The sequence below is a fragment of the Saccopteryx leptura genome, chromosome 2 (assembly GCF_036850995.1).
Source record: "Saccopteryx leptura isolate mSacLep1 chromosome 2, mSacLep1_pri_phased_curated, whole genome shotgun sequence".
Lineage (NCBI taxonomy): Eukaryota > Metazoa > Chordata > Mammalia > Chiroptera > Emballonuridae > Saccopteryx > Saccopteryx leptura.
Window position 1 is genome coordinate 223,937,079 of NC_089504.1, and position 12,772 is coordinate 223,949,850.

At 47.9% G+C, this 12,772-nt stretch overlaps 1 protein-coding gene across 1 annotated transcript in view; it reads left to right on the forward strand.

The window, feature by feature from the left end:
* The first annotated feature begins 5,959 nt into the window (after nucleotides 1-5,959).
* RCAN1 (regulator of calcineurin 1) overlaps nucleotides 5,960-12,772 on the forward strand; it is a 94,634-nt gene continuing 87,821 nt past the window's right edge. Inside the window, exon 1 of the mRNA XM_066370265.1 lies at nucleotides 5,960-6,357. Coding sequence (XP_066226362.1) covers nucleotides 6,115-6,357 — 243 coding nt within the window. The 5' untranslated portion in view covers nucleotides 5,960-6,114. The remainder of the gene's footprint in view (nucleotides 6,358-12,772) is intronic.

Sequence of the window (12,772 nt, forward strand, 5' to 3'; positions counted from 1 at the left end):
CAAAAGTCGGTGAACTATCTTTTTCTCTTTTTTTTCCTATTTTTTTTTTCTTCTTTTCCAAGTGAGAGGAGGGGAGATAGAGAGACAGACTTTCACATGCACCCCAACTGAGATCCACCCAGCAACCCTGTCTGGTGCAGATACTCTGCCCACCTGAGGCCATGAGCTATTTTTAGCGCCTGAGGCCAGAGACTCCACAAGCCATCCTCAGCGTCAGGGGCAGGTGTGCTTGAACCAATCAAGCCATGGCTGTAGGGGAGGAAGGGGGGGCGGGGGGAGAAGCAGATGGTTGCCTCTTCTGTGTGCCCTGATCAGGAATCCAACCTGGGACATCTACACACAGGGCTGATACTCTAACACTGAGCCAACCATTAGGGCGGTAAACTGTCTTTCTAAACTTGGAAAGTCAGTTACCAAATTTCAACATTTTCCCCAAAACCCAATTTATAACTTTAGCTTTCTGATTTTAAAAGCATCAGAGACCATTAAAATAATAATAATAATAATAATAACAACAGGGATTTTTATCAGTAAATTTTAAGACTGAACTTTGAGTAAGTAAAAAAAGTTTCTCTCTTTGATACAACAACAAAAATAGCATCCATTTTTATTCATTTTACAGGAGGAACCAGAAACTTTGGATTGAGTCATTTAAGGGTTCATCCGGTTGAGCAGCCTTAGGAAGGGTACATTCTCTGTCAAAGCAAACCCTCAGAAAGTCAACTATTGCTTTCTATCTTAAATATTTTTTTAAACATCTATAATTTGCCAGAATGTGTGGAAATGCCTTAGGTTCATTTAATAAGCACTCAGCAAGGACCTGCTGCATGCAGGCCCGTTCAATTTCTAGAACAAATCAGGAAGCGATTGAAAGTCCCACAGGGAAATTTCCTCACCTAGCAAATGAGCAGGCTGCTTTATCAGTACATGCAAGTGTGTTTGCATAACAGCGCTGCGTCAGATGCAAGAGATAGGTGCTGAGAACCAAAACAAGTACATAGGGCTTCCTGAGCCCTGGGCTTCTGTTATATTCAGTTAAGTGCCATGGTTGGCACTAAGAAAGGTACGGGAAGAGAATGAATGGGAGGTGGAGGAATATAGGAACTAAAATATGTGCCCTTCTGCTATCTCAAGAAAGAAATTGCTGAGAGCAATTGGTTGCTGTTGTTGTTTGCTTATGGGTAGTTTGTGTTTTTCATGATTGTTCTGTTATTATTATTATTTTTTATTTCACATATCCTCCTTCCCCCTACCTTTGTCAACCATCAACTTGTTCTCCATATTGATGGGTCTGTTTCTATTTTGTTCTGTCTAGTCATTTGTCTTGTTTTCTTAGATTGTACAGTATTTGTCTTTCTCTGTTTGACTAATTTCATTTAACATAATACCCTCAAGGTCCATTTACATTGTCACAAATGGCAAGATTTCTCTCTCTCTCTCTTTCTTTTGTTTTTTTGCTGAGTAGTAGTCCATTGTATCTACACACCACTTCTTTATCCACTCGTCTGCAGATGGACACTTAGTTTGTGGCCATAGTGTGGCTCTAATGATACTGCAGGCAACGAAGGGGCATGACTGAGAGCAGCTCTTCACCATGTTGGTCCCTTCCCCCGGGTTTCTGAACATCTGGATCACACCTGCTCCTGTGAGCCAATGAGAGGAGGAGAGGCCCTCTCTAGATAGACAGATGCCAAAGCAGGAAACAGGGGGGATGTTAGATGCCACTGCCACAGGTGGGAAAAGGGAGACAGCTAACAATTCCCAGAGGATGCTTGGGGGCTTTGGGCCACGTCTCATTGTACAACAGCTCTGAACAGATGACTCCCTAGCTTAATTGATTTCATCCTTAAAAATGTCTGCGATCATACTTCAGCAGCATGTTTAGCTACGTCTCTACCTGTTATGTTGACAGCCCTGTTTTTCCCTCTTTGGCAGAGACCACTAATGGTTGGTGTTAACTGCAGGTGTCAGTGAAGGCAATAAGGCCTGTCCTTCTAAAGCTTATATGGCATGACAAAGATGACAGTTACTATAAAATTTTATTTTCTACGTGGAAAGAAAAATCTGACATTTTATTACTAAATAGTCAGTCACCAGCAATCGGGCAAGATCCCTGGGCACTCAGATGCCGAAGCCACAATACTAATCCTATTTCTGAGAGCGTCCATTACTTTGATATTCTGAGAGTTCTCTATCACTCAAGCACTGCGCCCAGCGCTGGCCCCAGTGTCCTGAGGGTGCCCTGCATGACCGCTGCTCTGGGGAAGGTACTGCTCTTCCTTAGGCTCGTCACTCCCGGTTCACGTTTTGATAAGCAAGGCTGGTGTTCTCCTTGGCCGTTTGCTACTTGTTTGCTTGTGGGAAAATCATTCCATTTCTGTAAGCCTCAGTTCTAAGACCCTGGAGTAATGATACCTGTTCATGAGGATTATCTGAGCTGGTTTAATATGTATATCCATTAGCTATTTATGAGCTACCCAAATGAAATTGGTATTATTAGAGTCATACAGACAATGAAGAAATATCACCCTCTTTACTTTGCTGCCTGGGGAGGGGAAGGAGACAGACAGAGGAGGGAATACAATGTCACCCCAAGAATGCGTGTCTCTGTCCTTGTCTTAGTAATGACCCACTGCATCGTGAAGTCAGTGGCAGGTAACTTTGCCCTCAACACCTACTTGCCTGAGGTTGAACTTACCCTTGCCTCTCTCAGCTCGGCCACTACCACCTGTGATGGCTTATTCCCCCGCACTGCTCAGGTTCCTGTTTTCCCTGGTGCATTCTTTCCTCTCCCATCCTTTGTCTGCTTGCTGTAAAAAGCTTAGGGTAAGCCAGGATGGAAAGAGCCTCCTGTCCTAAGGGTGATTACACAATGAGGACCCACCCAGCAACAGGCTGGCTGGGAGCTTTTCCCAAAACTAGTGCCTATTCCCTTTTGTTTCCCTTTTCAGAATGTCTGGCTGGGTTTACAGAGAGCTTTCAACCTGCTGTGTCATCCACTTGGTGCACTTTGTCTGACCCCTTCGGCCTTCATCATATTCTCCTATTTTGAAATACCAGCTGTATTCTGATACAAGTTACATACCATAAATTTAAAAACCGTTTAAAGTACAATTAGTGGTTTTTATTATATTCATAGAGTTGTGCAAACATCACCACCATCCAAATTTAGAATATTTTCTTTAGCCCCAAAAGAAACCTGTACCATTTATTTATTTATTAACTTATTTAGTATTTTTTTGAAGTGAGAAGCAAGGTGCCAGGAGGGGGGCGGCAGACAGACTCCCACATGCGCCCAACCAGGATCCACTCAGCATGTCCACCAGAGGGTGATGCTTGGCCCATCTGGGCATTGCTCTGCTGCAACTGGAGCCATTCTAGCACCTGAGGCAGAGGCCATGGAGCCATCCTCAGCACCTAGGCCAACTTTGCTCCAATGGAGCCTTGGCTGCAGGAGGGGAAGAAAGAGAAAGAAAGGAGAGGGGAGGGGTGGAGAAACAGATGGGTGGTTCTCCTGTGTACCCTGGCCGGGAATCGAACCCAGAACTTCCACACACTGGGCTAAACCAACTGGCCAGGGCCGAAACCTGTACCCTTTAGAAGTCATTCCCCCTCCCTCTTCTCCCAGCCCCTGCAACCACTGATCTATATCCCTGCCTCTATGAATTTGCCTCTTCTGAATAGTTTATATAAATGAAATAATATGTAGCCATTTGTGATGGTGCCTTGAACTTAGCATAATGTTTTTAAGATTCATCCATTTTGCAGCATGTGTTAGTACTTCACTGCTTTTTACGGTGAAAGATATGTCATTGAATGGAGATGCATCTGGTTTACCCCTTCATTAGCTAATGAAGGTTTGGGTTCTTTCCACCCTTTAGCTATTATGAAGAATGATGCTATGAACCTCTGTATATAGGTTTTTGGGTGGACACGTATGTTCATTTCTCTTGGAGCTACACCTAGGAGGGGAATTGCTGGGTTGTGTGGTAGCTTTGTGTTTAATGGTGGGAGGAACTGCCAGGCTACCTTTCCAAAGTGGCTGCACCATTCTCCATTCCCACCAGCAATGTGGGATGGTCCCAATTTCTCCAGATCCTCTCATCACATCCTGCTTTCTGATCTGTCTCTGCCTGTGTATTACCGCTCCTGCTAGAGTTAAGTTTCTAGAGGACACAGACTGCCCTAAGATTGCCCTGACAGCAACCAAAGCACGCAATGTGTTCTGAATAAACCTCAGCTCTTAGTTGGATATACGTTTTCTTATAATCAGTTACAGCTCCTAACTGAAGGGTAAGACACCTTTAGGAGAAAACACAGGTCTAATTTCACTTGTCCCGGAAAACCTAACACATGAACCCAGGAACCCTTCACTGGCCCTTACCGGAGTCTGACCATATGTGACCCCACCCTTCAGATGAGGTCCCTGAGTGTCCCAGTAGAGCCCAAGCTCTATGTGATCAGGCGTCCCTGATTCGACTTCCCCATGCAGTGGGACACTCCCGCCTACCAGCAGGGCTGGCAGCCTCTTCAAGATTAATTACTCTTGAGGCGGCTATGAGGATGCTACTGTTAAAATCCACCAGAGGAAAGACACAACCGACACACAAATTAGTTGCAATAACCACACAGGCAATTTACTACTCACAAATCCTTTTGGCGTGCCTGGGTACAGCTTGGCGTGCTTCTCTCGGCTGGCTTTGGTCAGAGCTCAGAGCGGCGTGGAGACAGTCCACATCAACGTTGGAGTCTGGGCGACTACTGCAGCAGGGGGCCCCTCAGCTTTAGTACCTTTTCTGGCCAATGCCTTCTAACAGGTGTCAATCTACAGGATTAACACTTCAAACCACCTTTTTGGGAATTCCTCACAGGGAACCCCCTTTATGTTCATCTACTGAAGTGTTTACATTAAACCACTTTTTAAGATGTTCTTATTTTCATTAATTTACAAAGTTAATGTAAATAACACTAAGCCACTTCTTATCTATGTATAACTTCACACACACATACTAACTGGGCTCTGCTTGTAATTCAGAGTCTGTTTATCACATTACAGAGTTATGGCATTAAGCCACTATATTAATTCCTATCCAATTGGCATAACTCTACTTAATTTTAATAATTATTTTTAATATCCTTTTAATTACTTTTATATTGTCCATATTTTTATATTTCTATATATTTAATTACTATAACCTTATATTACTACAACACTGAGATTTGCTGGTTACTTGGCCAAGTAGTTCAAGGCAATGCTGAAATTCAGACTCAAGTGTTCACACTGTCCTTCGGGTGAAGGGTTCTGTCCATTTAGCAGGGAGGAAGGAGAGACAGAGCCTTGAGGATCTCTGCTTTCCCTTTATAGGCTCGCCAAGGCAAGGACCCATGTTTTGGTGCTTGTGTTAGGTCCCATTGTACCTAGTACATAGTGGGAAGTGAAAATTTCACTTCTGATTGTATGCATTTTGAACAATGTTATAATGACTAAGATGCTGAAATGTAAAAGCGAGGTCCTGTTGTCATGGTCCCACTCCTCATCTGCGGCTGCATGTAATAATACACGGTAGGCATCCAACCACTTGCCCATGCCTACCAAGCTATATAGTCTGGACTAGATCACACTTAAATCTCCAACAGTTGCCCTAGGTGCTTTCAAACATCACCGCATGGGAACCCAGCTCCCACCGGTGCCCACGACCCTCGCTGGCGCCGTGCAGCAGGCAGTGACAGTTGGGAAAGCAGAACTGGCTCAAGACAGGCCTTCGCCCCTAACCAACATGGCTCTCCGAGGCTTCAGGCTGAAGGCGTGGAATGAGGGTCACGTGAAAAGAACTCCGCCTCTTTATTGGCCTTCTCTCCGCAAGGGCGGGACACAAGACGCAAAGCTGATCTGGCCTTAAAGGGCCCGCGGCAAAATTCGCAGGAGCTCCGCCCTTGAGGGCCGGGCGGGCCGAGCGCGGTGGGGAACAGCGGCGGGCAGACGCGCGGAGGCCGTGTCTCCCGGAGGCGTGGTGACGGCCGCAGCTGCGACGCGAAGGCGAGGGGATTAACCGCGGGTCGGCGGACGGGAGAGCGCGAGCCGAGCGCAGCCGCCGGGGGCGCGCGGGCGCCAGTATGGAGGACGGCGGGGCTGGGCCGCGGCTCGGGGAGGTAGCCAAGGCGGCCGAGGCTCGAGCGCGGCCCGGGGTGACGCTGCGTCCCTTCGTGCCCTTCTCCGGGGCGGCCGAGGCGGACGAGGGCGGCGGCGACTGGAGCTTCATCGACTGCGAGATGGAGGAGGTGGACCTGCAGGACCTGCCCAGCGCCACCATCGCATGCCACCTGGACCCGCGCGTGTTCGTGGACGGCTTGTGCCGGGTGAGGGCAAGTCGCGCGGGCCGTCGGGTGGAGGGCGGACACCTGTTGCCAGCGGAGGCGGGGCAGGTCGCAGCGCCGATATCCCAGCCGGGGCTGGGAGAGGACCCCGCGGACGCGGCAACACGCTGGCCGACCTGCGGCGGTTCCCTCGGGTCCTGCCTGGAGGGTGGGGTCGAGCTCCCCAAGGGTCCCGGGTTCCAGAGCACCTGCTGGACCGCGCGCGCAGTCCGCCACCGCTGGGACCTAGGCCGGTCACCGCCTCCCAGCGATGCCCCTGCCCCGGGCATCCACTCCAGCAGGGACGGGGGAGGAATGAGCACCCGGAGTGGCCAGGGAGCCCGGGAGCTCCTGCCATCACCCTGTACTTGGTAGAGGAGGGGTCACCTCATTCACAGGGACTCTGAGGCAACGTGACTCACTGCATTCCCAATCTGCACTAGTGGAAGGAGAGCCAATGTTTTGGTGAGCATCATAGTTGCTCATTACCCTGCGGTTGGCCAGTTTTGGTCGAATGGAGTTGGGAGGAAGGGCCTCACTTTCTAGGCCTGTACAACGTTTACTCAGAAATCCTGCTCACGGAAGGAGTGACATGCCACCCTCGGGGACACTCCCTACTTTGGGAGTTCCCACCTTACCTCCATCCACACAGTTTAGACACTTTGGAGGGTGAGGGGGCAGGTATGAGTAACTAGTGGTGGGGAGGAGGAATTTATTTCCAATCTGCAATTGGTATGCAGAAAAAATTCAGACCACGTAGGCATTGCAGAATAAAGCCTGTCTTTGAGAACAGTGCCCTACTAGAGGAGCAGCTGTCAAAAAAGCAGTATCTCCCTCACGTGGTTCTGGTCCACAAACACTGTCAGTGGCTGTACTTGAAGGCTGCTGCCAAGGGGCACTCCACTGTGGGACAGAGACTGTCTTAAGTCCCATTGGTAGAATTTATGTGCGGTGCACTCTAAGGAAGGACTTACAATACAATGTCTGTGAGCTTCGGTAAACTTCCCTGCACGTTTCAAAGCTGCAATTGCCACAAATAGTCTTCCTCTTTCTAAAACCTTCTCTCTTTCTAGACCAGCTTCTAGCTGCCATTTCCAGTCTCTTTCTTGGGGATTTAGGGTATGTTTCTAGGGGAACAAGGTCAGGTCACGTAAGACGGCGCTTATTTGCTTGGGTGTCTAGCAGTTCAGTTTTATATTCTTCCCAAGAAGTGTTAGCGACAACCCTGAAATGGCTTTTTGTGTGACATTTTGCCCACTTTACTAGCTATTCATTTTAACAAATTGTTATTGAGACTCTACTCTGGCCCAGGCGCTGTTCTAGGCTCCAAGGGCACAGCAGCAAATAAAACAGCATACTTGCCTTCTAGGCTGACATTTTTGTTGGGAGAAACAAATGTAAATTAATATCAAATATATCAGGAGGTGATGGGGCCAAAAGAAAAAAAAATAAGACTCAGAAGACGGGGGTTGTGGGAATGGAGGCCTGGGAGGGCAGGGAGACTGCTGTGCTGTGTAAGATGATCAGGGATGGTCTTACTAAAGAGTTCACTTGTGGAGCAGAGACTGTGGGCTGGTATTCATTCGCTCATTGAGTCGTTTATTTTTTCACTATTTACCGAATGCTCACTATGTTCCAGGCACTGTTTTAGGCCCTTGGGTAGGTTGATGAATATGATGAGCCTCCTTCTTATGTTCTAAGGGTTGAGGAGAGGAGAGAGACACTAGAACAATGGTTTTCAACCTTTTTTCACTTGGGGACTGGTGAAAATAGAATTATTTCAGGGACCGCTAAGGCAGAAATCACCCTGAGCATAAGCCAATTCGACTAAGATCATTGGGTCTATAATCTTCATACTGCATCAGGGTAACTCTTTCACAGATTGCCACGAAATTTCTAGTGGACCCGTCCTCCAGCTGGCAGTTGAAAAACACTAAACTAGAGAGAAGTAAGTGAACACAGTACTCTCAGGTAGTGGTGGTGAGTGCAAGAGAGAATTTAAGCCGGGCGGTATGATGGAGTGTGACCAAGGACGGGGCCAGGGCGGGTGGCCAGTCAGGCCCCAACAGGGACCCTGTGGTGGTGGTTCAGGAGGACTTAATAAGGAGCAGGTTCTTGGAGGGCAGGACTCAGGGAATCAACAGGGGGTGTTGCTGGAACACCAGGAGAGGAGCTGCCGGGCAGGAGCTGAGACATGAAGGTATAGTATTGAAGTGCTGAACAGGGAGGGGCAGGAGGAGACACCCCGACTTGTCCCTGGATGGCACAGACGCTGTACAAGGAGAGGCAGGAGGAGACACCCAGACTTGTCCCTGGATGGCGCTGAGATGCTGAACAGGGAGAGGCAGGAGGAGACACCCCGACTTGTCCCTGGATGGCGCTGAGACACGGAACAGGGAGAGGCAGGAGGAGACACCCTGACTTGTCCCTGGATGGCGCTGAGACGTGGAACAGGGAGAGGCAGGAGGAGACACCCCGACTTGTCCCTGGATGGCACAGACGCTGTACAAGGAGAGGCAGGAGGAGACACCCCGACTTGTCCCTGGATGGCGCTGAGATGCTGAACAGGGAGGGGCAGGAGGAAACACCCTGACTTAACCCCAGCTTTCTGAACTCAGCTGACAGGCAGGAGGCCAAGCAATACCGTCCCCATGTACGGTCAGCCTTCCTGGGCCCAGGGAAATGGTGCAGCGGTGGAGAACGGCTCTGGGGACAGTCCAGGGAAAGAGGACTTGCTGGATGGTTGGCCTGGCTCCACCTTAGATTGAGTGGTCCTGGTAGGCCTCTGCACAGTGTGGACTTGGCTGACAGAGGAAGTTTCTGTGAGACTAGTGAGGCTGGCATCCACACAGAGCAAATAGCAAACACAGAGCCTCCAGTGCAGGGATGAGCTGAGCTTATTGAGAGGCCATGAAGGGCCTGATAGCGGAGCATCCAGTGAGAGGTGAGGAGGGGTGGTGGCAGCTGTGGCTGGACACAGCCAGGGACCCATTTCATGGAGCACCTTAGAGGCTATGCGGAGATTTGGATGTTATTCTCATGGCAAAGAGGGGTGGAGAATGTCTCTTGGGGTCGGAGGGGGGTGGGCAAGAGAGGAAGCAAGGAGACTGGTTAGGAGGCTCTGGCTGTTGCCAAGGGAAACTGAAGGGATTCAGACTTGGGTAGTGATGCTGGAGGTGCAGCAAAGAACAATGTCCATTCGATCCTGTCCTCTCCACTCAGAGGGTCGGAGCTGCAGGATGGGGCAGGGACCTTTGTGCGCTGGTTGCCTATCCACTGTGTCCTGTAAAATGTAAAGTAATGGATGAAGACACAAAACCCACTGGATGGAGGAGTCGGGGACGACCCTGAAGACAGACAGCTCTGCCCTGTGCGGAAATCACTACAGGCCACTGGCAAGAGAGATCTTCTCCTGGAGCCAAAACCATCACTCTGTGGGGGACACGTGGCTTCTGAGGCTTGGGTCTGACAGTGTGATTACTTTAAAGGCCATCCTTCCTGAAGGTGGGCATCGCCCGGTGCCGTGTCATGAAATGAGATTCTGCTTCTGGTGAGTGGCGTCTGACTTTTGTGCAGGTGGGAGAGGTCCTGCTGCTGGTCTGGCTAACCCCTCTCCCTGCCTGGGTGAGTGATGGCGTCTGGGGCAGCTCTGACAAAATCCCACAGTAGAAGGTATTTCTCAGTCCTGGACGCCAGGCCAGCCTGGTTGGGGGTGGTGGTGGAGGGGGTGCTTCTTGGTGCTATGTACAGACCGGTGGAAGGAGTGTGGGGCTCTGTGAGTGGCTCTCTTTTATTAGGGCACCATCCCATCGTGAGGGATCCGCCCCCATGACTTCATTACCTCCTGAAGCCCACACCTGCTTAAACCATGACTCTGAAGATTAGATGGTTACATATGAATTTTGGCAGGACCCAAACATCCAGATTGAGGCAGGTGGTGTGGAGGAAAAAGACTGTGTCAGACTTCTGTTGTATTATTCTTGAAGCTTACTCTGAAAGGAAAGACAGAAATTGACCTGCACTACCAATTCAGTCGGGAATTGACCACAGAAGCCATTTTCTGACTTGTAGCAGTTGGGGTCTGGTCTGTAAAATTTGTTTTTGTTAGCTGCATTGTCATTAATTGTAAATAATTTAAAATAACTATGTTTATTAAACATTTATGTAAAAAAAAGTGAAACTGTATCATCATTAATTTTAAGTACACAATTACAAATGAATGAAAACTTTAGTAAAAATAAGATTGTTTTCTGTTGTGCAGATATTCGCTTAGCATATCCATTACTGTACTCTTGTGAATTTTTTTTCTTTTTACTGAGAAAGCAAAGCAGTGCTTTGAAGCAGTAATTAATTATGTGTAGTTCGGTTTGTGGGAATTGATTCAGTTATCACCAAGCTAACCAGAAGTGGAAGGGTGCTCAGGTAATATTCTGTTAGTTTCCAGGTAGTAAATACAGTTCCAACAATAATGGAAACGAATGCTACTTTTTCTGTTTTCTGAAACATGTGAATGTATATTTGATTGAGAGAGCTTTGCCTGAAGGCTAAGTCAGAAAATGCTGATCATAGAAAAATTTACTCTTCTAGAGAATAAACTTACCTTTCTTGAAATGATTGCCCACTTAAGACTTGTGATACTTCCATGACTTTCTTTAAATAATGGGAGATATTATGATAGGTGTACTAGGAGTTTGAGTGATGTCCATAAATTCTTTGTGTCAGTGAAGACCCTGAGCAGTCTGCAGACTCCCGTGCCCCGTCACGCCAGACCATCTCCCATCTCAGGGACTGGGGACCTCCCCAGATGTTTCTAAGTGGGAGTAAGGTTGAGGACCGTTGTCCTAGCTATAAGGGATGTTGGCGGACCAGAGTCATTGTATCATGATAAGATTACTGAATAATTAATTGACTGCTGGGTTCCAGTTTTAGCCAGGTCCGTGCCTTGGTTTCCTCCTGTCTGAAAAGGGCATTAGGCCCTTGGTTTGGGGCCTCTTTGCTTCTAAGTGGTGTTTGACCTTGCAGTCAGAGGCTGGAAGATTGGCCAACAGCCTGAGCTTCTGTACCAGTGACAGTGAGATAAGAACATTGTCTTGAGCATGGGGTGGCCGCCCTTGGCCTTGGCGCTCTCCTGCTGCCGCTCCCTCCCCCACAGTGTCAGGTCCAGGTCTTGTCCTTAGGGAAGCGATATCATTCGATAGTGACCTGATGATTGAAATGATTTTAAGGTCACAGGTGGCAGAGCTGGTTTATGTTTCTACTCGTGAGGTTGGATGCGTTTGCTGTGTTCCCGTTACCAGTCTGTCTGGCAGCACGCTATACAATGTAACATCCCAGCAGGACAGCAGCAGTCAAGTTCTAGTGCAGTGTAAAATCCAGCTGTTTTACACCATTTTCACTCCTCAACCAGGTGTCAGAGGCATGTAGTTTCTCAGATTAAATCATGCACAAAATTTCCTCTTAAGCCTCCTTGAGTGGAAAGGTATTAAACCAATATGGAGTGGTTTAATTTGTTTGGGATGTTCAGATTGTTGTGTGTTGTTTTTTTTAAAAAAAAAACTACATGCAAAGTTTACTTTAGAACAGGGGTCCCCAAACTACGGCCCACGGGCCACATGCGGCCCCCTGAGGCCATTTATCCGGCCCTCGCAGCACTTCCGGAAGGGGTACCTCTTTCATTGGTGGTCAGTGAGAGGAGCATAGTTCCCACTGAAATACTGGTCAGTTTGTTGATTTAAATTTACTTGTTCTTTATTTTAAATATTGTATTTGTTCCCATTTTGTTTTTTACTTCAAAATAAGATATGTGCAGTGTGCATAGGGATTTGTTCATAGTTTTTTTTTTATAATCCGGCCCTCCAACGGCCTGAGGGACAGTGAACTGGACCCCTGTGTAAAAAGTTTGGGGACCCCTGCTTTAGAAGTTATCTATTATTTCCCTAACTTTAGAATTGCTGACCCTTAAATAAATCAAGTAGTTCTTTTTGTTGTTTGTGTTCTCTTCATCATATGTGTCACTGAGGGGCCCATTTGCCCTGTTGCGTGACGGCATCATCCAGGTACAGTAATGGCAGTGTGCATGCATCTGTGTGTGTGGAGGGGACTGGGGGCAACACACTGCTCAATGTGTATTTTCTATTGTTGGGCCCCATTGCAAGGACAACGGGGAAGTGCCAGTCATTTTAAATACAGTTCAGTTGTGAGAGAGCATGTTCCCCATTGTAAATACTACTCATTGTCAAAGCCTGGGGTTGCTGACAGCAAATGAGACATAAATGCCTGCTGTGTGCTCTGAACTTCGATGGTCAATAGGAAGTAAGTATAGCTCTTCCACCCTCCTCCGGCGAAACAAACATTTTTAAAATATAACATCAGGAAAATATTACCTTAACTCAAAGTTTGACATTGGGAAAAGGGTTGT